Consider the following 27,215-nt stretch of genomic DNA (forward strand, 5'->3'; position numbering starts at 1 on the left):
AATTTGATGGCTCCTTTCTCAATGTTGATTAATAGAGGGTATTGTCCTTATTCTGCCCTGCGTGTGTTGTTAGGTGTGTTCCTCTGTACCCTGAGAATGCTCTTACAAAACTCACACACTGGGTTTTTGTCCCATTACATTTAATTCTAAAACTGATTGGAATATTTGGAGGTTTTGAATGAGATTCTAATTTGGATTTGAACTGGAATAGAATTTTTAATGGCATAGAAAGCCCTTCTTTCTTTCTCCTTCAGTTTATTCACAGCCATGTTGAGATTCCCATTTGCACCGAATTTCAGTCCAAGGTATGTGTAATTAGTGACATGATCAATTTTGGTCATACCGAGGGTGACACTGTGTCTCTTTCTCTGACCTCTGGGTCATTTTTGAAAGGTTTTGTTTTGGCTGGGTTTATAGTCAGGGCCCAGGTCTGACTGAACCTGTGGAGGATGTCGAGGATCTGCTGTAGAGCCTCCTCTGTAGGAGACAGCAGAACCAGATCATCTGCATAGAGGAGGAACTTTATATTGGAGTCATGCAGTGTGAGGCCAGGTGCTGATGATTGTTCTAGTAATTTCTAGTAATAGTGGTGATAGTGGACACGCTCAGCCCTCGAGTGACGAATTCAGTTTGTTTATTTCCAATTTTAATTCCACATTATTGTTTGAGTACATTGTTTTTATATTATATGTTTTGCTCCCTATACCAATTTCCATGAGCTTAGATAATAAACCTTGGTGCCAAATTGAATCAAAAGCTTTCTGAAAATCTACAAAGCGAACAAATATTTTGGTTCTGTTTTGGTTGATATACACTATATTGCCTGAAGTTATGAGCTATAGCTTATACACCTATAACAGCTTCAACTCTTCTGGGAAGGCTTTCCACAAGGTTTAGGAGTGTGTTTATGGGAATTTTTGACCATTCCACTAGAAGCACATTTGTGAGGTCAGGTACTGATGTTGGACAAGAAGGCCTGGCTCACAGTCTCTGCTCTAATTCATCACAAAGGTGTTCTATCGGGTTGAGGTCAGCAGGTCTGTCAAGTTCCTCCACACCAAACTCGCTCATCCATGTCTTTATGGACCTTGCTTTGTGCAGTCATGTTGGAACAGGAAGGATGTTGGAACTGTTCCCACAAATTTGGGAGCATGAAATTGTCCAAAATATCTTGGTATGAAGCTGAAGCATTAAGAGTTCCTTTCACTGGAACTAAGGGGCCGAGCCCAACCCCTGAAAAACTACACCTGAATTCAATGATATGGAGGGGTGTCCCAAAACTTTTGGCAATATCATGTATTTGTCAATTCAAGTGTCTGATGTTCTATAATTTGATAAGAATCCAATCGGACTTTTGCTTAAAACATTGTGCTCGGTAAGGAAGCCTAGGAGTCTAGGCTAGGATTGATGACGCTGCAAAACAAGTTCCCTAGATTACTGCTCATACAAATGCCTCTGTAATAGTTTGGGTCTAATTCGTCTCCAGTCTTGAAAATGGGCTCCTTTTGACTTCTTTATTCCAGATGTCAGGGAAATGACCGGCACTCAGAAGTTGAACAGTTTTAGTATGGCCAGTCTTAATTTGTGGTCAGTAATTTTGAGCATTTCATTCAGATTGCCATCTGGTCCACGGTTTGTTTGTTTAGTAAAGCCTGGATTTGATCACTCGGTTCTTTTTTTCTGTAATGGGGAAGTCTAATGGGTTTTGGTATTTATATTTGATCATATTTTCATGTATTTGGGTTTGTTCTGGATTTCGAAGTTGTTCGAAATGATTTTTCCAGATGTCTCTGTTTGAATGGCTGCTTGTTCGTGTTTCTTTTTATTCAGAAAATGTCAACTGTCCCAGAACCTGTCCCATTTAGAGACACTTCAGTACTTTGGAGCCTATTTTGGACGTACTGTTCTCTCTTCCCTCTGAGTGTATTTTTGTAATGTTTAAGTTCCTCATCAATACTGATGGTATAGATCTGATGGTATAGATGGTTTTTATTTTACAGATGTCTTAACTTTTTCCTCACCGTTTTACAGTCTAAATCCCACCATTTTTCTGCACAGCCAGATTCAAGCCATCTCCACTGTCAGGATACAAGTTGTTTAGAAGTTTGTTTACAAGTGAGCATACTTCAGGGTGGCTGATTGCTGTCAGATATTTTTCTGTGTTGTTTTGAGTCTATCTGTAGTGTTCTCTAGTGTTATTCAGCTTACTGGGCTGTGAGTGTATGGTAGTGTTTTTTGTCTTATTGAGATACACTGTGATTTGGCTGTGATCTGATGGGACTGTGAATGCTCTGAAGGAGAATAGATCTGTGATCATATATTCAACTGTTGAGCAACCATTACACGAACTATAGGTGTACCTTCCAAAAGAGTCTCCTCTCACCCTACCATGGACAAGATACAGGCCAAAGCTTGCCATTTGTATATACAGTATTTGGTTATCAGAGTTATTCCATGGGACGTTTACAATGTTTTGTGGTTATTCCCATTATCTGTGGTGCAGTCGGATAATGGTCCTGTCCTAGCGTTTAGATCCCCACACATCAATACACTTCCTCTGGGCCTGGAAGTGGTTCATTTGATTATGAAGTGTTTCAAAGATGTTTTCATTATTCAAGATTCAAGATTCAAAGAACTTTATTAATCCCAGGGGGAATTTGCTCTTCTGATCAACCAGCACACTGTGTAGTGGATAAGAAGGGTTGTCCAGGATTGAATGGAGTTTTGACAGCTTTCTTCTCTCAACAACTGGGTCCAGCTCCATGCCAAGTACAGAGCCAGCCCTCCTGATTAGTTTGTCCAGTTTATTTCTCTCTGCCACCTTCATGTTACAGACCGCCGCATAGAAAATGACACTAGACACCACAGACTCGTAGAACATCCGTAGTATGGTGTTACAGACGTTAAAGGACCTGAGCCTCCTCAGAAAATACAAACTACTCTGTCCTTTCTTGTAGAGCGCTGTTGAGTTTAGTGTCCAGTCCAGCTTGTTGTCAATATGGACTCCCAGGTATTTGTAACTTTCTCAACTTTCTCTCCAAGGACAGACAAAGCAGAGGCTGGGGTTCTGGATTTTCTAAGTCCACTACCAGTTCCTTTGTTTTCCCAACATTGAGCTGTAGATGGTTGAGCTCACACCAGGCGAAAAAAGTTGTCCACTGCTGTGTGATACTCCGAGGTGTTACCTCCCTGGTGCCATGATGAGGAGATCATCAGTGTTATTCACTTCACCGGTCAGTGGTCATGTTGTGGCAATGTTATGCCTGATCGGTTTATGTATACATTATCCAGAGCATGTCCTTGATCTTCCCCAGGTTAGTGTGGTTTCTGGGCTGAAACATGCCCAGTGAGTGTGGATCAGGCTGCTGCATTGTTGTTGTTCTGTTGCTCCATACTGAAGCTGTTCGTGGTCTCCTGCATTTTTGTTCACAGGGAATTGGGCCTTTGGGAGCAGTGTACTGGGGTCTTGGGTGTTGTAGTACAGGCCGATGGTGGTAGGGTGCAAAGTGTGGAGGTCCAGGTTGTGTGTGTGGTGAGGCCCAGTATATAGGTGCAGTGGAAGACATGTGTGGGGCAAGGCCATGGGCAGGGGGTGAGGGTGTAAAGTGGATTGGTGATAGGATGCGGGCTTATGGGTGGAGGCTGTAGTGTAAATCTCTGAATGTGGAGAAGCACTGCTTTGTAATGGCAAAAAGCGTCTAAAATGTTAAAGGACGGTGGTTGTGCTGGCACTGTTTTGGAGGCTGACATGGAGCCGGCTGTCTTTATGGAGATGGATGTGGTCATAGAGGTGGTGAATATCCATGTGATACGTCTGTGTTCACTCTTTGTATGGTGTTAGGATGAAAGTCTGATCTGGGTGGAGATTACGCTTTTTGAATTTGGGAAAGTTTGTGCTATAATGGTCATTTGAGTCACTGATTCTGTCACTCTTTCTTGCTGTGCTCTCAGGTCGGTGGTCCCCATGTGGATGATGATGTGGATAGCTTTACCCAGCTTTTCCTCGCACAGTTATTGTAGGGCATTGTCTGTTTTCGGGCACCAGATTTTGAATGTTTTGTGGCTAGGATAGAGCCGCTTTTTACTGATGAACCTGCCATTAGAATCAATTAGAATCTGCATTCTGGGGTGTATTTTCTTGCTCTTGGGGGTTATCTGGGGTCTCTGTCTGTGTTGTCTGTGGAGATGCTGTTGCTAATCTCATGTATCTCCAGACTGTTCATGTGTTTCATCTTCAGCAGCCGTGAGCAAACCCCAAGTGATGAGACTCCAACCAGATGTCGAACATCAGGATGGATCAGGCAGATCCAGAAAGTGTGTGTAAAAGAGAGTGTGTGTGTGAGAGAGAAAGAAGCAGATAGATCTATCCAGTACTGTGCTGTTAGTTAGGGTGTGTGTGTGTTGCACTCATCTCACACTGTAGTGTATCATCCTCCTCTTCTGCTGTGTGTCACTGCGCTCCTAAAGACATGACGTGTCACTCCAAAATAAAGCTGCTTCTCTTCACTGAATATATTTACAGAGAGATCCAGGGGCAGTGTGATTGTTGCCTCCAGTGGGTGTCTATTAGCACAAGGTGCAGTTTTAATTTTGCCCACTAGGTGTATTAAAGGACGCTGCTCCACCTCTACAAAAGATATTGACTTACGTCTGACTTTAAATTACATTCAAATCCACACACAGCTACATTGAACAAATATTTTCTATTATTATTATCTAGGATTTCACAAAGCTCTCTGAGTAACTAGCAAAGTAGAAGCAGAAGATAGAGGCTCAAACACCTTACATCATCCAGTACTCACCCAGTACAACCTGAGCACACGAGGATGAATGATGATCTTCTACATGCTTGTGTGAGATTAGATAGATTTTGCTCTCCACTTACTCAAGAGGCTTAAATGGAGAATTACTGACTGCCTCCAGAGCAGGGCAGTTAGTCCAGTGGTAGCTGGTCAGATGGTGTATGACCTTCAGGAAGTGTTGGACTGGATGGGCAGCTCCTCATGACACCTCCTCAAGATCACTGAGAGGAAGACATGCAGGATTTCATCAGATATGAATACATTATTGTCTCTGAATAGATAATTGATCGTAAATGCATAAGAATGTAAATATGACCAGTAGGTGGATTTTTTTTCCCTCGAAAGCTTGCTAGTTTCAGGCCCTGAAATAAAAACATTTACTTTCACGCCTTCATGTGGAGCTTTCACTGAAACTTGTGGCAGCTTTCAGCAAAAATATCACTCAGATTAAACACAAAAATCTTGCTGACATGAAGAAACTCTTACACTCTAGACCACGCCCACTTTTGGTTTCAATCTGAATATGAAAACCGCAGAAAACTCTTTTGTGTAGTAAACAGATTCATTTCCGTCCCACACCAGAGATCGGGACCTCGAATATTCTCTACGCATGCTTGGCCCTGGATTTCACATGACAGCAAATCCAGTATGATTAAACCAATTAAAAGTGGCAGTGAGGTACTGGTGCTCTCTGCTGGAGCTGATAGGGCATGCAGCTCATCTGTACTCAGATTCATGTGGCTTGAATTCTCTCGTATAGCATCACTATAAAAACCTGGTCAGTATCATGGTGAGCTTTTTCAGAGATATAAACAACATCCCGGAGAACAGGCACAAATCCTGGATGTCTTTAAACCCGTAACAAATCCGACTCCAGTACTTTCCTTATCCCAGCTGAGACACAAACCAAACACAGCCACGTGTGCCAAAAACATTAGTGATCACATTTGTTTTCGAAACTAACTAAGAAATCCAGAACAAATAAAAATAAAAACACCAGGTTTTTAGCCGAACCTCGTATTACCACCTGTGCATGAGTACACCAGGTAAAACCTCCACTTTATGCTGTATCCTATAAAGCACACAAACAACGTCATCTGTGTCATTTTCCTCAGACTAAGGGAAAGAAAAACACAATCTAAGCAGCACAGCTGGAAGAAAAAACTTTACTGTCTGCGAAAAAAAAGCCTAATTTTGAAACGAGTGACGTCAATCGACGCCATTATTCATGATCTGTCCAGCTGAGTTTGACAAGTCTGTAGAGTTTTTAAGCTTGGCTTGTGGAAGAAAGTTCACCAAATTCAGTCTGGCTTTCAACATGGAGGATTATGGGCAATGTGCTGAGTCATGATACACCACACAGTTGGGAGATAAATTCAGTTGTTTTTAAAATCAAGGCTGAGTTTCAGTTAATCCCGGAAATGTAGATCAGATAGCTGAGCTCAGTGATTTAGTACACAGGGAGGACAAGAGCGAGCTCCTGGGAAACTCCTGTAGTGAGCTCTTGTCAGGTAGTGCAACTAAACATCTCCAGACTGGTTGGCATTCAGAAGATTGGTTTGAGAACAGCATGTTCCCGGGGTTTGGATGGGAATGTCAGGAGAGAAACAGGCCTGGAGTTAGCAGGCAGCTTCCTGAGTGGAAGGCAGAATGACTGAGACGGATATTAAATTGTACAAGAGAAATGAGATGAGATGTACCTGATGTTCATCCTCTGTAAGGGAACTTCAAGCCAAGATGCTACTCCAAGACCTGGAAGTTTGCTAGTGATCACAGTACTTCAGGAGGAGTTTCTCTGCTCAGGTAAAACAAAATTTCCACTGGACATAACAATCAGCTCTATGTATGATGAGGAACAGTGAAGCATGGGGGTGGCAGCACCATGTTGTGGACATAGCATTAAAGTTGTAACAGAATGAAGTTTTGGAGTGCCATCGCAAAGATCTGACCTGAATCCGATAGTAAATGGACTGAACATCGCTTCTGAGTCTGTCAGGAGGAATGAGCAGAAATGATAGAGAAAATCTAAAAACGTATTGGGAGAAGATGTTTAATGTAAAGTTATGAAATTCTATCTTTGCATATCCCATCCTTAGGGGCTGGGGTCAGAGCGCAGGGTCAGCCATGATGCAGCGCCCCTGGAGCAGGGTGGAGGTTAAGGGCCTTTCTCAAGGGCCCAACGGTGGCAGCTTGGCGGTGCTGGGGCTTGAACCCTGATCTTCCAGTCAACGACCCAGAGTCTTAACCACTTAAGCTGCCACCGTTTATCAGGACATAATGTATTCCTTATATCCCCATGCCTAGTTCTGACTCAGAATGGAGTTGGGTTTTAGTATTGGAGTTCAGGGTAAGCTACAGTTTATCCCAGAGGTAGAATATTATAACTCAAGGTATAACATTTTTATTATGAAAGTTATTTCGTATTTAAAGACACTCAGACTTTTCCAGATTTCCATGCTACTACACAATTCCAAAAATGATCCTCTATTTGAGTTATTTAAATGGATATTAAATAATGTATATTATATTGTATATGTATATTAATATATAAAAAATTTTTATACAAGGTATTTTCCAAATAATAGTCAAGATTTTAATGTTAAGATGATCTAACTATTATTAAAATATTTTAATATTTCAAATATTTATTTACTTTATTTATTTATTTTTAATAGATTTTATTTATTTGAATATTTATTTATTTTTGGTATTTCACAAATGGCATCATGTTTTTTTTTTTAAAGCTCCTGATATTTCCTGTATAACTACACACGTGGACAAAATTCTTGGTTCCCTTCCATTAAAACATGAAAAAAAACCCCCACAATGGCCACTGACATAACTTTTAAAATTAAATAAAATTAAATAAAAATGTACTGAAAATTCCATCCATCCATTTTCTATATCTGCTTTATTCTTAATTAGCATCACAGGGATCTGCTGGAGTCTATCCCAGCACACATTGGGTGAAAGGCAGGGGTACACCCTGGACAGATCACCAGTCCATCACAGGGCCACACATATAGACAGACACTCACACACACTCACACTCACTTCTATGGGCATTTTAGAATTACCAGTCAACCTAATGTACATGTTTTTGGGCTGTGGGAGGAAACCGGAGTACCCGGAGTAAACCCACGCAGACACGGGGGAGATGTACTGAAAATTGACTAATGCAAATCAGACATTGCTTTTGAACTGTGGTTAAAAGGTTAAAAGTGGTTAATTAAACTGTCCTGGACAAATCTGATTTTTGAACCATCATTACTTTGGTCACTTCAGTGTTGGTTGTCTTTCTTTAATGGAAGGGAACCAACCATTTTGTCCATGTGTGTATAGATCCCCCGCAGGTAGATGTGTTCAAATTCATCAGGACGCAGCACACTCATACCAAAAAATCCAAAAAAACCCATCACTTGGATCTTTTTGTTTAGTAAATGTGAACAGAGCCATGTGTTGAGTACCAGTTTAGGTTTATTTCAACTGTCAAACATACATTCTAAATAATCACCAACATCAACATCAATGAAAAACTGCATACGCTGGAAGGAAAAGGCACATCATACTCTCACGGCTGCATCCGTCTCCACAGGCCATTCACACGCTTCTCCGCTACGTACGCACCGTCGTAACACAATCACTCAGTTAGGAAAGAATATTTATATACTGTAATTTGGCCACAAAGATTTACCTCCAGGAAGAGTGTCACATGGCCCGGCTTCAAGACTCGCTGTACATCCTGTATGCTTTTTTTTTTAAAGAAGCAGTAGAAGCTCAAACACTTCTCCTGGTTTACGTGGCTTTAATAGTTCAAATCCGAAAAGCCACTCTGCAGTAAACCTGCTGATCCTGGAGGATCGTTTCTCACTGCTTATAGTCTCTGAATGCACTTATTTACAGAAGTATCATCTTCACAGCTTTAGGGAAGCTTTCAGATTTGAATAAGCCACTGTTTTGTGTGTCCTGAAAAAGAAAAAGAACAAAAACAGAAACACCACCAGGAGAAATGAACACAACAATCCAACAATTCCGAGCTGCTCATTACCGAATGTGCACAAAGGTCCTGTCCTGGAAACATTCCTGGGTAGAAAGGAGTTTGTGAGAGGAGGATGAGATGCGGGATTTGTTGAAGGTTTAAATACCTGAAGAGCCATGAAGATCATCCTGGCTCATTATAAAAGCATGACAAAGAGGACAAGCTAGAACCCACTTCCAAGCCTGACAGGACTTCCTTACATGATCCAGTATTAAATGTAGCTGGGAATTTCTGTGTGATAAAGGATGAGATTCTATTCAGCTCGAGTCCACTGATTATGATAGTGAAGATGATCCTGTAGTCAAATATCCAGCTCCATACAGCTAAAAGTATAAGGACACCTGACCATCACAGTCACAGGTGATTGTTACACTTCATGCTTCATTCTTCTCTTCGGTGAAGGTTTTCCGCTAGATAATATTGCAGTGTGGCTGTGGGGATTAGTGATCATTCAGCTACAAGAGCATTAGTGAGATCAGAGGTCTGGGGTTCAGTCGGTGTTCCAGTTCATCCCAAAGGTGTTCAGTGGGCTTGAGTCAGAGTCAGGGCTCTGTGCAGGACACTCCAGTTCTTCCACTCCTTAACACACCATGTCTTCATGGAGCTCGGGCTTCGTCCATGCTGGAACAGGGTTTAGTTCCAATAAAGGGAAAGTGTAATGTTACTGCAAACAAACAATGACTTTCTAGACAACTGTGTACTTTGTGGCAACAGTTTGGAGAAGAACCACATATGGGTGTGATGGTCAGGGTACTTTTCTGTATCCTCCGTGAAAGCATCTGATCTTAACTGGCAGAATAAAATGAGTTCAGTGGGACGTTCACCCGTCCATTTAACCAGGAACATTTTGATTTGATGCTTTTTGAAAACTAGACATGTGACCCGACCCCACTAAAAGGTACTGGAGTTTAAGGTGCATGTAATAAGCAGATGTTTCAAACAGCTGCATGACCCACAAACACTTGATATGGTGTTTAATCAAAAGTAGGACTGAGGCCGGAGCACGTGCGGTATATGATCAGAGATATTCTTTCACACTTGAGGGGATGTTAATATAATCTGATGGATCATTTCTAATGGAACGTTTTCCTGATCAAAGCACATTTTCGTCCACAGTGTTTATTAGTCATGGGAACGTCTTGTGCTGCATTTACAACCTGTGGTGATTTAAAAAATGTGTGTTGAAGTCTATGTCTATGTGATAAAGCCGGCTTTGTGTTACTGACTGAATGGACAGAACAAATCTGTAGCGTTGGCTCGCCGTCCTCGCACCTTCTGCAGTTAGGCAGACTGAGAACGATGCCATGACATGATGCCAAATGATGTTTGTTTCATAATTTCCAATTATGCAACCAATGTGGTGTGACGATTTTACACAGCAGATTAGCTTTGACTTGAAAAGGTGTTTATTTTCCATCCTCGAAAAGATGTTTGTTAGACAGGACAATAAATCCACTCTGATCTCAAGCAAGATCAAGTTGCGCCTTTTGAACAAGACTTCCTCATCCCCAGCACTTGCTTAAACAACCCACCATTTTACACAGCAAGCCATGACAGCTGGCCTTTTCCAGCTCCACCTCTGCCTCTAATACCTGAACTTAGTCTGAACTTCAGTCCCACACGTCATTCGCTAACATACACTTTTAATCTTTGTGTTTTTGATGTGAAGAGATGATTGTGGATCATCTGACATGAGAGAAAAACAATCTCGTTACAGGCGTTGATATCTTAACGCCGTAATTCAAAGCAAAAGGGACTTGTGTTTTAAAAAAGTCTTTTCCTGCTGCTCAAAATAAGACCTGAGATTTTAACCATTAAAAGCTACACATATGAGGAAAGGCAGAAAAAAGCAAATAAAAGCAAGAGAGAGAGAGAGAGGGAGAGAGAGAGAGAGAGAAGCCCTTAATTTGGATTTGTGAGGTACTGTATAGTTGCTACGTAGACACCCTTAGTCAGAGCATGCAGAAAAAAAATCTTCAATCCATTTCAGCTTCATTCGTGCTTCAGTTTTGGGCTCAAGATTCAGTATTGGAGTCAGAAAAACAAATCAGATCAATCACAACATTGATGGAAAATGGTAAATAATCAATACTGATCCACTGACGAGAAAAACAGGCTCAGCTAAAACAAAACTAAAATATAAACAAAAAATATATATATATATATATATATATATATAATAATCAACTGAAAGTGTTTGTGTCCACTCTCGGACAATCAGTGAAAGGGAGCTGCATTCAGTGAACGTTATTACCTGCAAAATTCAGCTAGATGAATACAAAAATATTCTTGGTCAGTGGGGAAAAAGCCTATGAAGCACCACTACTTTATAGTCTGTGAAAGCACTTGATAAAGATTTTGCGCTGGGAAATAACCCACAAAATCTTACAAAAAGTCATGATTCAGTTTAAGAGCAACATTCATTTTTTTCTTTTTTCTTTCAGGACACCTCGATGACCTCCATGCTCCCAGAGAAGCTGGACTGGCTGCCTACTTTCCCCAGGTCATCTCTGGAGCGGCTCTCGGTCATGCCGTCGCCGAATTCCATCTGGCAGCTACGCCGCTTTAGTTGCTTCTCGAAGCTGCTCTCTTCGTGCCAGCTACGGCGCGAGTCTCCGCGCTCGCTACTCCTCTGTCTGCTGCGCCTCCTCACTGCCTCCAAACCCTGACTGCAGCTGTACGTCGCCGTGAAACTGCTCTGTGCCCCTCCGGCTCCTCCACTGCCCCCGCTGCTGAAAATAGCCGAGGTGGAGTAGAAGCGGGCCGACTCGGACGAGAGGTACCAGCCTCCGGTGACGGGCGCCAGAAGGATGTCGGAGTGCCACCCTTTTAGTGCACCTAACCCAGTTTTGGCCAACTGCTGCTGCGAGCGTGACAGGCCGAGAAGAAAGCTGGCAGCACTCGCGGTTTCCTCCATGCTACCGCTCCTCTGCAGCGGCTGGGGGCAGGCAGGAGGTGGAGGGGGTTTCAAGGCTGTAGATTGGGGCTTAGTGGATTGACTGGGATTGCTGGAGTGACTGGATTTGGCGGAGTTTATGGACTTGTTACTGCTAGATGAGGGACCTTCGGCTTGCTCCTTGTCCGGACTTTGTTCGGGAGTGGACTGCTCTGAAACCTCCTCCACAGGGGAGAACTGACAAGGCTTAACAGACGGATCTTTAAACGAGGACGGTTTGTAGTAGTCTGGATTATCTCCGCTGCCAAAGGTGCGTAAAGGAGCTCCGACGCTCGGCTCACCGTACGACTTGATGTCCAGGGAGAAGGAGCGTTTCAAGCGCATGCTCTCCTCCATTTCTTCACTCAGCTGCAGACTGCATAGTGCCTGAGCCAGAAGCTGCTCCTCAGGTACCCCGGCCAGTACACAGGGCAGTGTCAGAGGCTCTAGTGGCGTCAGGGCAGATCTCTCCGCCCCTCCCCCGCCGGACGAGCACGGGGCGCAACACTCGTTCTCTTGCCCCGGGCTTGGCTTGTCGGCCGGTTCTGCCTGCACCGGCTTACCCTTAGCTGCCACTTCACTGGGGTTCTTGATTTTCTTCTCAAAATCCAGCAGTTGGCCCAGGAAGTTAAAGTTGGGCGAGATGGTCGGCCTCTTCTCCTTCACAAACCTAGGAAAGACAGTCAGTAATTGATCGTGTACCGGATTTCTGCAGGAGCAGCTTCAACTAGTTCTGGTCTAAAGTTTGAATCATACCTGTATGCCTCATCTAAGGACATGTCCATCCTCTTCATGATGTAGGCAATGGCGATGGTGGCCGATCGGGAAATTCCAGCCAGGCAGTGGACTAAAACTCTGGAATTACAAGCTTTCGCTTTTTCTAGAAAAGAAAGAGAAAGTGAGCCAACACCTGCTAGCGTAGAGAAAAGCTGTTCATCTGGCTTTACATATCAAAATGAAAGCAAAGTGAAGGTAATACAGTGACTCAGAAATCCCCTGAAATTTGAGAATGGTATCAGTTTCCCAATATCCAAAGCTGGTGGTTAGACATGACTCAGAGGCAAACCTCAAAGGCAAATCGGTTTTAAAAACTTCCTGCCAGCTGACCTATGAACTCCACAGATTTGTCCAGCCACGGCAGGATCTTCTCGCAAAAGCTGTCGTTTACAGGAACACGCAGGAAGTGCGACTCGGGAATGAAGTCGGGTTTGGGACAGGTGTTACTGGCATTGAGGACATACGCTATGTCGTTCTGCTGCATCAGATCCTGTGACGGGGAGAAGACAGTGAGGCTTTGTTCAGAGCACAGATTCACATCTCACACTGATTACTGGACAATCACTTTAAATCTAAAATGACAGAAATGAGTTTGATTAGAAGTGCCAAGGATGTCTAAGAATCTACACTCTTAAATAAAATCTATATAAGATCTACAGAATCAAACATGTATCAACAATATATTTACCAAATCTGTAACTAAACAATCATGCTGTTTCCTTTAAAATACACTTGCTTGATGCTCACAGTGGCACCCACATTGAGCTGAAATATATTTAGGCTTTCCGCTGTAGCTCACCCTGTTGAGGACGTCTCTCTGACAGCCCAGGTAGAGATGAGGCAGGATGCGTGTAGGGCCGCTGCTGTTGAGCGGAAGACACGGCTGTGAGATACAGGAGGGCACCACCATACACTTTCCCTCACACAGACCCGGGAAGAGGTTTGAGAACTCCACAAATCCACCTGCAATTACAAAAAAAAAAAAAAAAAACAACTTTTTTCAGCCAATCACGTTGCAGCAGCACAATTTCACACCAACATACTGTATCATATCCCTTTGCTTTACATTTATAATCATAACTTTGAGTCTGTGCACCCATGTGCTTCCTAAACATCTCGCTCCTTTCTTCTGTGAAGGTTTTCCACTAGATGCTGGAGTGTGGCTGTGGGGATTAGTGATCATTCAGCTATAAGAGTGAGATCAGACACTGATGTTGTAAGAGTGAGGAGGTCTGGGGTTCAGTCGGTGTTCCACTTCATGCTAAAGGTGTTCAGTGGGGTTGAGTCAGAGTCAGGGCTCTGTGCAGGACACTCCAGTTCTTCCACTCCTTAACACCTTAACACACCATGTCTTCATGGAGCTCAGGGGCTTTGGTCATACGAGTGTGTGATTCCAACAGTTTGAGAAGGAACCATATATGGGTGTGATGGTCAGGGGTCCACTGTATATAGTGTATAGGAGAAACGTAACATAGGACATATTGTACAAATAATCGTACACATAGGTTACAGTTAAAACCTTTTCCAATGTTTATATAAAGAAAATGGATGAGGTAGAACACACTCACACTCACACTCTCACACACACACACTGCTCAACCCTATCAGAGTGGAGATAATCCTGAGGTGAGGTTTTGAAGTCCAGCACTCTGAGCTCAGCTCCAGTGTTCTAATCTTTTGTCAGCGCTGTGATGTTTTTGATCTGTGTTGTGTAAAACTGCGATTGCGTCAGTCGTTATGTACACACACACACACACACAGACGGAGTGACCTCGTACCTTTAACCTACCGCACCACCATTACGTCAGAGCTGGAGGCAGTGTTATGACAGATCTGATTACTTTTAATGTTACTTTAGTAGCTACTCAGACAGTGCAGCTACACTCACTGGCCATTTTAAAGAGGGAGCGGTTGTTTTGTGTCTCTGTGTGTGTGTGTGTGTGTGTCTGTGTGTTTGTTCCTCCACAGGGGCTTTTACAGCATGTTACAGCATGAGTAACACACAGGGATTATTTAAACATCCTCAAAAACCAGATTCGCTTCCTTCATAGTGGAAATAAGAATTTTCACAGCCGTGCTCTTTCAACCTCCTTTTTGAAAAGTTTCTCCTTTTCACACACACACACACACACACAGAGGTTATGTAATGATGATGTAATCCTGGAACCGAAGCTGCACCACTATTAACTCTTGCATGTGTCAACTTTTGAAATCATCGGAGTCAATACGACTTCGTAGCGTGTCTGAGAGAGAGAGAGAGAGAGAGAGAGAGAGAGGAAACAAGAAAAAGTGTGTGCGTATGTCTACGAGTTAACAATGTTAAAGCACTGTCTGACTTCACCAAGAAAAACCAAAACAAAAAAACAAAATAAAAGCCCTTGTTACTTAGTAACCATGGGGTTACCTCAGGCTACACTCTGTTTATTGAGGCTTAATCTGATGCCATGTGTGGAAAAAGTCTCTGGCACTTTGCTAAAGCTGGCCAGACTGACACTTTTCGCCTTTTATAATGTCTATTACTAGTTATATTTCCACTCAATTCGGGATAAAACCGATGAAAGAATCGTTACGCAACGTTTTTACGAGGATGTGACGTGCCAGGGCTGGTTTTTCTGTGTAGCGATGGTCAATATTTAACCTCGTCTTCCTGATAACATACTACATATTACACAAGATAGTTCTGTAACCTGGACGGTTGAATTAGATGAAGAATTAAAAGAACATGTCAGACTGGTCAGTCGTGGAGAGTGGACAGAGATGAGCGGTGTTTTTCAGGGACTTTTCGCTCACCTTTTGAGGTGAATAATGTCTAGTTCTTGGTTAATGAAATGTCCAGAATGCTAGAGAGCATATGATCTGTTTTCTTTTCCAGTTACAGCCTTCTTATGGTGTAGTCTCAGTAGCCACAGGACCCATAATTCCCATAATTCCAGCAGGCAAAACATGTATAGTTTGATTTAGCACCTAACTGCACTTTAAGTTGTTTTGGCTTTATAATCAGGTGAGTGTATAACTTTACTTCACAGTTTATAAGCTTACATATGCTAGAAAATGATGATAAATGCAAGTCCAGTCCTCAGGTCCGTGTCCAGGTTACTCAAAAGACAAAGTAATAGTTGACCTATGTGATACGGAGCTGTGATTTCAGCAACAAACCAGTATGAGAGCTGCGATTTTCTCAACCTTATTCAAAACAAGTATGACCAGAGGTTGAAATGAGCAGTGATTTCTCAGACCAAGTCACATGGCTTGTGTGGTACAGAAATTTTTCCGGTTCTTCCAGGTCACAACTTTAGTTCCTACATGCAATTATTTCCCATTTGCTACTGGTCTTGTTATAATAGGGAAAAAAATATGTACAGTACAGAGATATTATAAAGAAAAATAAAGCTTGGGAGGAAGTAGCTGAGCTTACTGATGACATCAACCAATCAACTTTTTTACTTAAACAATTTAGAAATCACTAAAAATATCTTTAAAATACAATTAAATTGTACACTGTAGTAAATCGGTTAAGCAGTCACACTCCCTCACTACTCTGAATATGGACAGATAGATAGATAGATAGATAGATAGATAGATAGATAGACAGACAGACAGACAGACAGACAGATAGATAGACAGACAGACAGACAGACAGACAGACAGACAGACAGACATAGATAGATAGACAGACAGACAGACAGACAGACAGACAGACATAGATAGATAGACAGACAGATAGTTAGATAGTTAGATAGATAGACAGATAGATAGATAGATAGATAGATAGATAGATAGATAGATAGATAGATAGATAGATAGATAGATAGATAGATAGATAGATAGATAGATGGAGATAGACAGATAGATTGCACTGCACTGAGACTTTTTTTTTTGTAGATCAGGTCCTCACTATACAGACTTTCACCAAAAAAAGGTCCTTACGGTGTTAAACAGGAACAGATAATAGCTCAGAATTCTAGTTTATATATATATATATATATATGTAGGAGTCTCCGGTGCTCTGCAACAGCCAGAGGTATATATATATATATATATATATATATATATATATATATATCACTTTCTAAATGTTTAATTCCCTTCTAACTGGGGCTTTCCAGTTTCTCATGAATACTTTTTTTCATTTCCTTACCTTACAGAGAGGGAGTGAAACATGAGGGTGATGAGAAAAAGACTGTTTATAGCATAGCTGCTGTGATGTGAGCGATAAGAGGAACTATGCTTCACAGCTGTAAACGTAGCTATAGCAAGTATAATTGTTTGACTGATAGAAAAAGAAGAAGTAGAACTGAGGGCATGAAGCCTTTATTATCACCACACACACATTACAGCACAGTGGAATTCTTTTCTTCACATATCCCAGCTGAGGAAGTTGGGGTCAGAGCACAGGGGCAGCTATGATACAGCACCCCTGGAGCAGAGAGGGTTAAGGGCCTTGCTTAATTGCCCTACAGTGGAGCTTGGTGGTGCTGGGGCTTGAACCCTGATCCTCTGATCAACAACCCAGAGCCATAACCACTTGAGCTACCACTGCCCACTGCCAAAAACTGTTATGGCTGACAAAACTGCTGAGGTCAAAGAATCAAACGGTTTAAATCCATGTGATATATTCCTTTATGTCCCTGTGCTGTGTGTGTGTACTCTTTCAGTCCTCTAGGTGTGTACACTGTCTAAATGTCCTGAATGATTGAATTACTACGACTCTTGTCTCTGAAAGTGTTTTGGATACACCCTACATGTTGAAGCATGGGCTGGTTATGACTTCACCTGGGTTGACTCTCTGCTGTCTGAGTGCAGTGTGTTTTATTGTGTGTGTGTGTGTGTGTGTGTGTGTGTGTATGGGTCACATCTAACCTGAGAGCAGGTGGACAGACGGAAAACTTCTCTCCAGTTTGGCCAAAAGGACGCTGAGGAAGGCCTCTGATGACAGGGAGGAGGGGTCAGACGAGCTCTGGTCGTAGACCACCACTTCTTGATTCTGCAGCTCCAACTGTAGTGTACACACACACACACACACACAAACAGAGGAGAGTCAAAATTAGCTAAATTCGTACTTAGCACTTTCAAACATGCTTGAGTTGTGTGTAATGGGAATTTATTAGTAACAGTAGTAGTTTGTAGTTTGTTCTTGAGATTTATTACACATCATGTGTTGTGTGGTGATTGTATTATAACACAACATGTCTGAGTCTGGACAAAAACAAAGTGCTTTCACTTGCATATCCTTCAAAAACCTGTAAGTTGACCTGTAAGGTGGCCTAATATTGCGACTCTCCACCCATTACCCACCTCTCTCCTAACACACGCTGGATACAGATGGGCGAGGGTGAATCCTGCTTCCTCCGAGACCCCTGAAACCAGTCTGCATCTTTTCACACTGCTGCTCATGACACCTCACAGAGCAGTGAAAATAACAGCACACTCAGGGAGAGAGCGCTCTGCCCTCTTCCACATACCTGAGCTGACCCATGATTGTTCAGACTCGCTCTGATTGACAGTGATGTCCAGTTAATTAGATTCAATTAGTACTTCCGTACATCTACCTGATATAAAAAGGTGCCAGTGCATTCACTACTTTCGCAGCTTCACTAAAGCTACAACACAAACTCTGATTACTGACCGAAGTCTTTATTAGCGTAATATTTAACAACTGAGTATAAAAACTTGATGTGTTGACGTTTATTTTGCTCAGTTGAAGCATCTCACAGCGACCGCCTGCTAGCTCTTACTGGCAAGCGATTGCTCTAATGGAGAACTTTGTTCTTTGCTTGACCCACCCACTATTATGTAACAGTGTCCAGTGACGCCATCAGACGTGTTGTCTCTCAGTTTTATAAATGATTCATTAATTCCCATTCTTAATTTTTATTATAATTATTTTTAAAACATAGATAGTGAGCTTAGTCACTGCTCTATTCAACTCCAACAAAAGCAAAAAATAACACCACCTACTTTCCTACTTAAATTGCTCTCATACACACACACACACACACACACGTGTCTCTAGGCTTAATTAATGATCCATCAACTGAACCCACAAACATGTGACATGAAAGGCTTTTTTGAATATTCATGGAATACTCATTATGCACTCCAGACACTCCAACTCAGAGAGGCAAATAAATTTGCACAAACAATCTACGCCCTCCGTATGCATATATTTAGCAACGAGCAAGGCCTCTGCAAGGCTACGCGCATGTTTAATCCCAGATCAGATCTCAGCAGCACAAGCTGACCTATTTCGAGGTTTGATGAAGCCACTCGAGCCGCTCCAGCTCGGTATATTTTCCCCCTCTGAGCCTCACGCTGATCTCCAGTCAGTTAAACAAACCTGAACTCTCGGACTGATACGTGTACAGTACATCAATCCCACACGGTTCAACCCCCCCCTGATCCCAGACCTGCAGTCAAGCAGCTGAAGCGCTGTATTCGGGCCAGGAGATGCTGAAATCGGTGTCGGCTATCCGAGCGTGCTCCGAGGGCTCGTTATTGGGTTTCTTTGGCACCACACGCAGACGGGGCATGTCATCCACTGTCACGCAGTTCCACGTCCAGATACAGACATGGAAAATTATGCTGGCTTCTCATGTGGTGTTGGGTCTCTTTAGCTAGCTGTCCTGGATACCTAAAGCTGAGATCTATGGCTGGAAATAAGTTTGTGCTGGACAGAGAACGTTCAGGAACAGGATGGAAAAAAACAGGGACTATAAAAGCTTGTGTGTAAAAGCGACGGTCAAAATGAAAAGGACAGGTTTATATTAATGTGATTATTATGATGTTATCATTCGGAGCTTGTGTGGCTCATTGTCCATTTATCCATTTTCTGTAGCGTTTATAATACACAGAGTTGCAGTGGACCTGGAGTCTATCTCAGGGGACTCGGGGTACAAGGCAGGGGACACACTGGACAGGGTTCCAACCCTCCACGGACAATTTAAAGATTATGAGGCATGTCTCTGGACTGGAGAACCCAGAGGAAACCCCTGAAGCACAGGGAGAACATGCAAACTCCACACACACGTTGTAGATGGGAATCAAAGCACTAACCCCGAAGGCGTGAGGCAAACATGTTAACCACTAATCCATATACGTTGTTGTGTAATGCATAATAGATGATACGCTGATGATCTAAGCTTTCTGTTCAAATCGCATCTTTTCAAGAGAAAGAGGGAAAAAACAGGCATCCTGGTGAGGGACTGATGTTTACAGCTGTTATAATTCGAGTGAAAACAGGAACTCGTCTTGTGGACTTTCCACAACATGAACCGAACTGTGTATATATTAAAAAAACATATCCTTCATTAAAACTTTAATCCAGGGATTATTTGTTGTATACGAGGAATGAAACACTTCAGCGTGTGCTGTTATCAGAAAATAATCCACGTCTGTGCAGGAACGGTATCGCAGCTGTGTTATATCAACACCGTTTCCGGAGAAACAAGAGGGAGTCTCGGAGGGAGGGAAAAAAAACCTTCGATGATGTAATCGCTGTTGTCTAAACATGACGTTGACTGTGTATAAGGTTAGTGAGGTCAGAGAGTGTACGTGAGCTCTTTCTCCCTGCTTCGTCACTTCACTGAAATGACCACTAGCCAGGAGAACTTAGATGTCATTAATGCTGCGTCTGATGCTGTTGAAGTGTCTCGATGCTGAAATGGAGAAAAATGAAGGTGCTTGAAAGGAAGAAAATGCAGTGTGTTAGAAGTAAAGGAGCTGTGATCTGTAATAATATCTCTCTGGTGAACTATTATATAATATATAAGGTATTTAGAATAGAGCCTGTCTGAGAGAGCAACTGATGCTAACAGAACAGCAGATGTTCCTCTCACAGTTCTCCGGACCCCCCCACTCCTCTCTCTCCCTCACTCACTCCCTCCCCCTCTTTTCTCTTTTTGTCCCTCTCTTTCTCTTTCTCCCTCTTTCTGTCTCTATCCCTCCCTCTCTCTTTCTCCCCCACTCTCTCGGTCTCTCTCCCTCACTGTCTCTCTCCCTCACTCTCTCTGTCTCTCTCCCTCACTGTCTCTCTCCCTCACTGTCTCTCTCCCTCACTCTCTCTCGGTCTCTCTCCCTCACTGTCTCTGTCTCTCTCCCTCACTGTCTCTGTCTCTCTCCCTCACTCTCTCTCTGTCTCTCTCCCTCACTCTCTCGGTCTCTCTCCCTCACTGTCTCTCTCCCTCACTCTCTCGGTCTCTCTCCCTCACTGTCTCTGTCTCTCTCCCTCACTCTCTCTCTGTCTCTCTCCCTCACTCTCTGTCTCCCCACTCTCTCTCTCTCTTTCTCTCTCACACCTCTCTCTTTCTCTCTCCCTCTTTCTCTCACTCTCTCCCTCTTCCTTTCCCTCGCTTACTCTTTCTCTCTATCTCCCTCCACCTTTCTCTCCCTCTCTCCGTTATCTCAGGATTCTCATGCATTCCACAGGACAGCGTGGCTCTGGGGTCTGATGTCATCCTCGATTAAGCAACATTTCGAGTTCTGACATTACACAACTCCGTCCACTGCATCCCCTTCTGCGCTGGACTGCTTTCAAGTGCGTACAAAAAACCCACACCGAATAAAAGAAAACATGCTTATAGTTAGAGTGAAGAAACAAAGAAGCTCTGATTTTTTTTTTTTTTTGAGTTTTGAGTGTGTGTGTGTGTGTGTGTGAAGAGAGACAGGGAGGCTCAAGGCTGGACTGAGACAGATAGCACTGGGATGAGGTCACTTGGCAACCTGTTGCTAAGGCCTCCCAAGGGCCCTCGTGAGCGGGGATGGATTATTCGACTCGATATGGACTCTTCATGAACACCGGGTTTTGGAGGCAGGGAGGTGAAAGCTGTTTATCAAACGCCTCTGAGTGCGACTGTGAGGGGTTTATGGAAATGTATAAACAGTGACATGGCCTCAGTGGAGGAACAGTTTGCTTCCCTGTGGTAAGACGTGCATAATCATGGATTAGCATTTTCACACTCATACATCCACTTCACCATTTACGGCTAAAAGTAATGCACAGGTGAAGCAGGGCTTCAGTACACGCTGTGATCTAGGATGGGTTTGATTACTGTTTCATCATCACACACTGTCTCGGCTACACAACAACAGACCTGTCCTTTTTTCCTCACTGATGTGAAAGTATTTATCCAGTCAGGGTTGTTGATGTGCGAATACGAAGAAGGATACGGCAGGATTTTGAATGTAGAGTGTGAATAATTGTCAGGATTAATTGTTAATCCCGGGTAAAGTATGAGCAGTGTGAAACCTCAAACAACTCTGTTACGCTGAACGCTGTGGTTCTGCTCAAGTTGATGCCATAAACGTTTTTATTAACACAGCTGTACAGATTTACCGAGCTAAATACCTCTAGCTAATTTGTCCACACGCTACACAGGTTTGCTACAGCAATATAAATTAGACATGGAAGCTAACGAGCTAGCTAAGCTCGTTACATTCATAGCTCACTGACACGATGACTAGCTACTCCTCGGAGAGGAAATGTGCGCTGTAAAAGCACTAACCTCCTGTAACCATGACCTAAATATTTTCAGGTGTTCGAGATTCAGTAGTAGGTGAACAGTAGTGTTTATGAACAGCACGGCGTTGACATTTCTGTAAACAAATTCTAGCCACTATTCCCCCGCCCCCCATCACTCAGGTTTCTAGAAGCGCTCGCTTCGGACAATGAGCCAATGGCTAAAAATATCACGCTAGATTTAGACGCATGACCCCAGTGATAAAACATGTCAGTGATCTGCGCTCATATCCTGGTGGCTATAAATTAAGTTTCTTTTCCTGGGAAGCCGGATATTTGTGTCACAATAGTGACACGTTTATACATTACAAAAAACACATTTATTTTTAGAACGTAGCGTGAATACTCGAATTGCGATGTTATGATGGTGTTTAAAGCGAGGCTGTGTGATGGAGGTAGGTGCCCTTATAGCCTTCAGGTTATTCAGACTGCAGCTCTAAAAACTCATGTTCTTCCTCTTCCTATTATTATTATTATTATTATAACTAATATTAGAAGAAAAAGAAATTGGTCAAGCCTGTGAACATCTGTTTGTTCTGTGTTTTAAGGAACTGAAAAATTTCTTATTGAATTGCAGTTCAGTAAATAAGATCATTATCAACAGCATCGAGTTCAGTAAGTAGAGCACTGAAAGTATTCACGATCAAGATAACATTTAATATGATTGATTAGATGACTATGCCGATGATTTGTCATGATTCTTAGTACAGAGATAAGATCAGGAAAGCTGTTTATTTCTGATTCTGTGCATCTGTGGTCTCGCCCTAACCCATGGAACAACCTTCGGAGCGGATTCTGACAGCGTGTCTGTGACCTTTTACTTTGTGGAACGGAACAAATCTGAAAAGGTGAAGTAAACAAGCTCAAAATGTTAGCATGCCGTAGGCTAACCGCTGCCTGGTTTGAAGTGAGAAAGTGAGAAGGTCAGCTTGCTCGGTCACGCTGGACAGATAGTTTGCCTGAAAGTTCCACAGTGCTGACGGAGGGGCGAGTGATGTAGCTGAGCCGGAGGAGCAGTTCTGGAAATTTCTTGGTGTGAAAAATGACTCTATCACTGAAGCTGCTTCAAATCCCGCTAGTGCCACTGATACAGATTCAGATAATGATGTGCTAATAAAGCCCTTAATATAGAGACTAGGATGAAGGAGGTGGATTCTTCTTTTATGGGAAAGACACGAATCATTCCTGAGATGTTGCTGTCACAATCACAGATGGATTATAGCTACCTTCACTTAGCTGTGCTCTTCATTACGTCAGCTTATTACACTCACTGTACACCATTCAGGCATAACATTATGACCACCCGCCTAATATTGTGTTGGTCCCCCTTTTGCCATTAAAACAGCCCTGACCCGTTATGCACTGTGTATTCTGACACCTTTCTATCAGAACCAGCATTAACTTCTTCAGAAATTTGTCTGTTGGATCGGATCACACGGGCCAGCCTTCACTCCCCATGTGCATCAATGAGCCTCAGCCACCCATGACCCTGTCGCCGGTTCACCGCTGTCCCTTCCTTGGACCACTTTTGATGGATACTGACCACTGCAGACCGGGAACACCCCACAAGAGCTGCAGTTTTGGAGATGCTCTGATCCAGTCGTCTAGCCAACACAATTTGAAAAAAAACCATGACCGTTCTTATCTAAAAATGATAGAGATCAGATTCATTGTCCTTATTGTGAATGTTTCAGAGTACATGTATAAAACCTGTGAAATAGTTAGCTAGTTTCTAACTAGGTGTTCAAACAGCTCTTAAGTTAAAGTAAGCTGACTGCTCGGGGAAAAAATATGAATATGTGGTCAGTCAGATTTTATTAAAGAATATTAGGTATAGTTTACATAAAATTGTTACCTAACCTTAACAAAACATGATCTGAAGGCTGTAGAGTGAGCGTGATCTATTTGTATAGTTTTAACATAAACCAGGTACACTGTGAAATCTCAGCAGGATGTTGGCACTGATGGGAAGCACAGTATAACTATAGTGTTACGTCTCTGAGTTAAACTCTATATGGTAGAATAGTGCAGTGGTCATGCGTCTGTTATGATCATCAGCATCATGATTTTGATTCTCAGCTCAGGGATTAATTTTATTCAGGGTTGAAAACACACACTCAAATCATGCTGGATGTATGAAAACGAACTGTGTTACTGTTTAAGGCAACTGATGTTCAATGAGCTTCTTCTTCAGTGTGGAAGTACGATTATGGACGACTGCAGCGATTGTAAACTAAATGCTCTAAAATTAGCATGTGTGCAGCTACATAAGCATCTTTATCCAAATAAACTTATGTCTTGTTCCTCTCTACTCAAAGCCTGCAGCAGATCCATTCATCAACCCCGAATGACTTCTGAGACCGAATGAGAAACCAGTCATGTGTGTTATTTTTCAGATCTTTACGCCAGGATTCCATCACCTCGTACTCACCTTCTTCTTTGCCGAATGCTGCAGAAGCTCTGCGATCTGCACCTTGTCCTGCTGCAGCCTCCTCTTCATCAGCTTGGAGCAGTTCACGTTGACCGCCTCTAGGATGTGGGAGGTGTTATAATCCACGAAGGGCCTGCTGTCGATCAGAAGCACTCGGTCCAGTCCACCCTCCAGCAGGGCCACGAGGCCTTCTGGGCCGATGAGTCTCACCGAGGCCGGAGCTCCTGTCCCAGCATGCTCTACCATATCCATGACCTCTCGATCCATCTGTCTGACTGTTACCTCCTCTCTTCCTGTGGTGCGATGACGTGGCCCACGAGGGCCTTCAGCAGAAGAACGACCCCATTGTGGTGGCAGCCGATGATGTCACCCTTTTAGTGTTTGGCTGGTGAGTTTGAAGGGAAAAAAGAGTGCGAGTAAAAAAAAAAAAAAAAGAAAAGCGAAAGCAAGGAATAGAAAGAAAAAGAGGAGTGAAAAAAAAAGGGAGGGAGTGAGTGAGGAAAGGGGAGAAGGTTTTCCTTAATGTACTAACAGGGGAATAAAAAAAAACAAAACTGTCCTCTCTGTGCACTATGCGTATGCGTGCATGTCTGAGAGAGTATGGATGTGGTAATGGGGTACGTGTTTGCCAAGCAGTAAGATCACTTCGGCCCGCTTCCAGCAGACTCGGCTGTGTTTTTGGGGGTTTGCCGGGGAAGGGAAAGAGGAGGGTGTGCTTTTTTTTCACACCATTGCACGGACGACACAAAAGAGGGCTTTTCTCCTGGGTCACAGTGCCATTACATCATCTCCTCCTCGCTTCTCGTCTTCATGCCCAAGTGGTTATTAGGCTGCAGAGAGAAAAGCAACACAGCGCATGTTAATTTCTCGACAAGACACCCGGGATGGACTGTGTCATGGAAAGCTGGTGTTAATAAAGAGCCTAAACAGTTGAGAAAGGCTGACTACATGTTGCGTGAAAGTTTTTAAGGGTGGGTAAAAAAAAATGTGAAATGTATGATTTGGAAATGCCAACTTCCTTGTAATGATGTAGGTGCCATCGAGTCAGTCTGGGTATTGTGGAAACTCCCTTGGTTTTTAAAAAATAAAATGCTCTTCTCCTTGGTGCCGACGTGCAAAAAATTCCCCCAGCAATGAGTTCCCCCTTCCAACAAGGCCCACACACAAGGACAATAAAACAAATTGTGCGCTAAGCCCGTTCGATAGCATGCGCCAAGACAAACGATCAGACCAGAGGAGCACTGGCTTGGTGCGTTTCCAAACACTTGAATGAAATCTCATCTACTTGTTTAGTCTGGGAGCCTCCTGGGCTCGGAATGGTGGAGACCAAAAATTCAGCAAACGCTAATCATCAGTCAGTCAAGTTTCTCATGTTTCTATACTTCACTGTCTCGAAATTACAGTGTGTATATCATACAGTGCCTCTGGGATTGAGCGATTTACACAATTATCACAAAATCAAGCAAACTTATTTACTGAGAAATTCCGAGGAGACCGCAGATTGGAGTCGAGTCGAGTCGTGTGACGTCATCACCACACGCGTTCAGACGAATCTCTCCCACATTCACGTGTGTGGAACATGAGCACAGATCTAATAGAGAGTCACTACATATGAGTCTTCACTGTTAGGAGTTTAAAGGAAGGATCATGTGCTTGTAGTTTCACCAATTCAAGTAGTTTTACACACAAAAAAAGCAAAAATCTCATCAAAATCAAGAATTTTTGGCCAACAATCACAAAAAAAACTGAAATCCTGCAGGAACTGGCTATAGAAAAAACTGGAAAGACTTATGTGTGTGTGTGTGTGTGTGTGTGTGTTGTATTCTTACATAAACATGTTGCCTAATCGCAAATATTTGAGCTGATCCTGATGAATTTCTTGATACGATTCCACACTGACGATGGCATGAGTCAATAAACACAATCAAAGCACTTTCTATTGGACTTTTCTCACTAACGGACTACCTGCAACTGTTCCGTGATCTAACACGTTACTATTCACAGTCCCTTACATCTTAAAAGCTGATAAATGGCTCTTCTTTATTAGTGTGTGTTTGTATGAAGTCACCTGTTCTCTCCATTAATTGAGTTTAATCCTCATTATTACTGCAAAATAATCTGTAATATTAAGGTAATGTCACATTACCTCTCTACTTTCACCCTGTCACCAGGTCAAAGGTCTGAAGCGAAGGAATATAATCTTGTATTTGTTATTGGTATCCAGTGGAAGGAAGGGTTAAGTGAAATCCAGTCACTGGATCCCTACAGGGACGCTGTGATGTGCTAAAAATACAGCAGCATTTCCAATAAAAAAGGTTTTGTGTTTCATCTGGGTCAAACCTTAGCACCCCGAGACGAAAATAACGAGTCGCTAAGGCAGGTTTTTCCCATGAACACTCACGCTCCCATGATCTGGTGACTCTTAAGATGCTCCGGTTTCCTGTTGTTTTCCAGAACACCTCTTCTCTCACTCCGGTTTTATCTCAGTGTGTACATGAACGTGGATGAAAACTCACTTTCTGGTACTTTTACTGCAAGAAGAAGATAAACGTTCTGTCACAGAGAGGACCTGCACGCTATATATACTGTACATATCACTGACGGCTAGCTCGATAAAAAGTTATAAATAAGCTCTGAGTAATAGCCATGTGTGAGTGAAAGTGAACTCATGTAGATTAAAATGAAGGCTTAATTCTTATACTGAAATCAGTGTAGAT

The 27,215-nt window shown here is 42.7% G+C and overlaps 1 protein-coding gene across 3 annotated transcripts in view; it reads right to left on the reverse strand.

Moving 5' to 3' along the window:
- Positions 1-8,261: 8,261 nt before the first annotated feature.
- Positions 8,262-27,215, reverse strand: part of dusp16 (dual specificity phosphatase 16) — a 28,425-nt gene continuing 9,471 nt past the window's right edge. For all 3 annotated transcript variants that reach the window (XM_058416853.1, XM_058416854.1, XM_058416855.1), the window contains exons 2-7: positions 24,499-25,328; positions 17,414-17,549; positions 13,353-13,516; positions 12,884-13,043; positions 12,533-12,656; positions 8,262-12,446 (exon numbers count right to left, since the gene is read on the reverse strand). In XM_058416853.1, coding sequence (XP_058272836.1) covers positions 11,282-12,446; positions 12,533-12,656; positions 12,884-13,043; positions 13,353-13,516; positions 17,414-17,549; positions 24,499-24,765 — 2,016 coding nt within the window. In that variant the 5' untranslated portion in view covers positions 24,766-25,328 and the 3' untranslated portion in view covers positions 8,262-11,281. The remainder of the gene's footprint in view (positions 12,447-12,532; positions 12,657-12,883; positions 13,044-13,352; positions 13,517-17,413; positions 17,550-24,498; positions 25,329-27,215) is intronic.

This window comes from Hemibagrus wyckioides, linkage group LG19 (genome assembly GCF_019097595.1).
Source record: "Hemibagrus wyckioides isolate EC202008001 linkage group LG19, SWU_Hwy_1.0, whole genome shotgun sequence".
NCBI lineage: Eukaryota > Metazoa > Chordata > Actinopteri > Siluriformes > Bagridae > Hemibagrus > Hemibagrus wyckioides.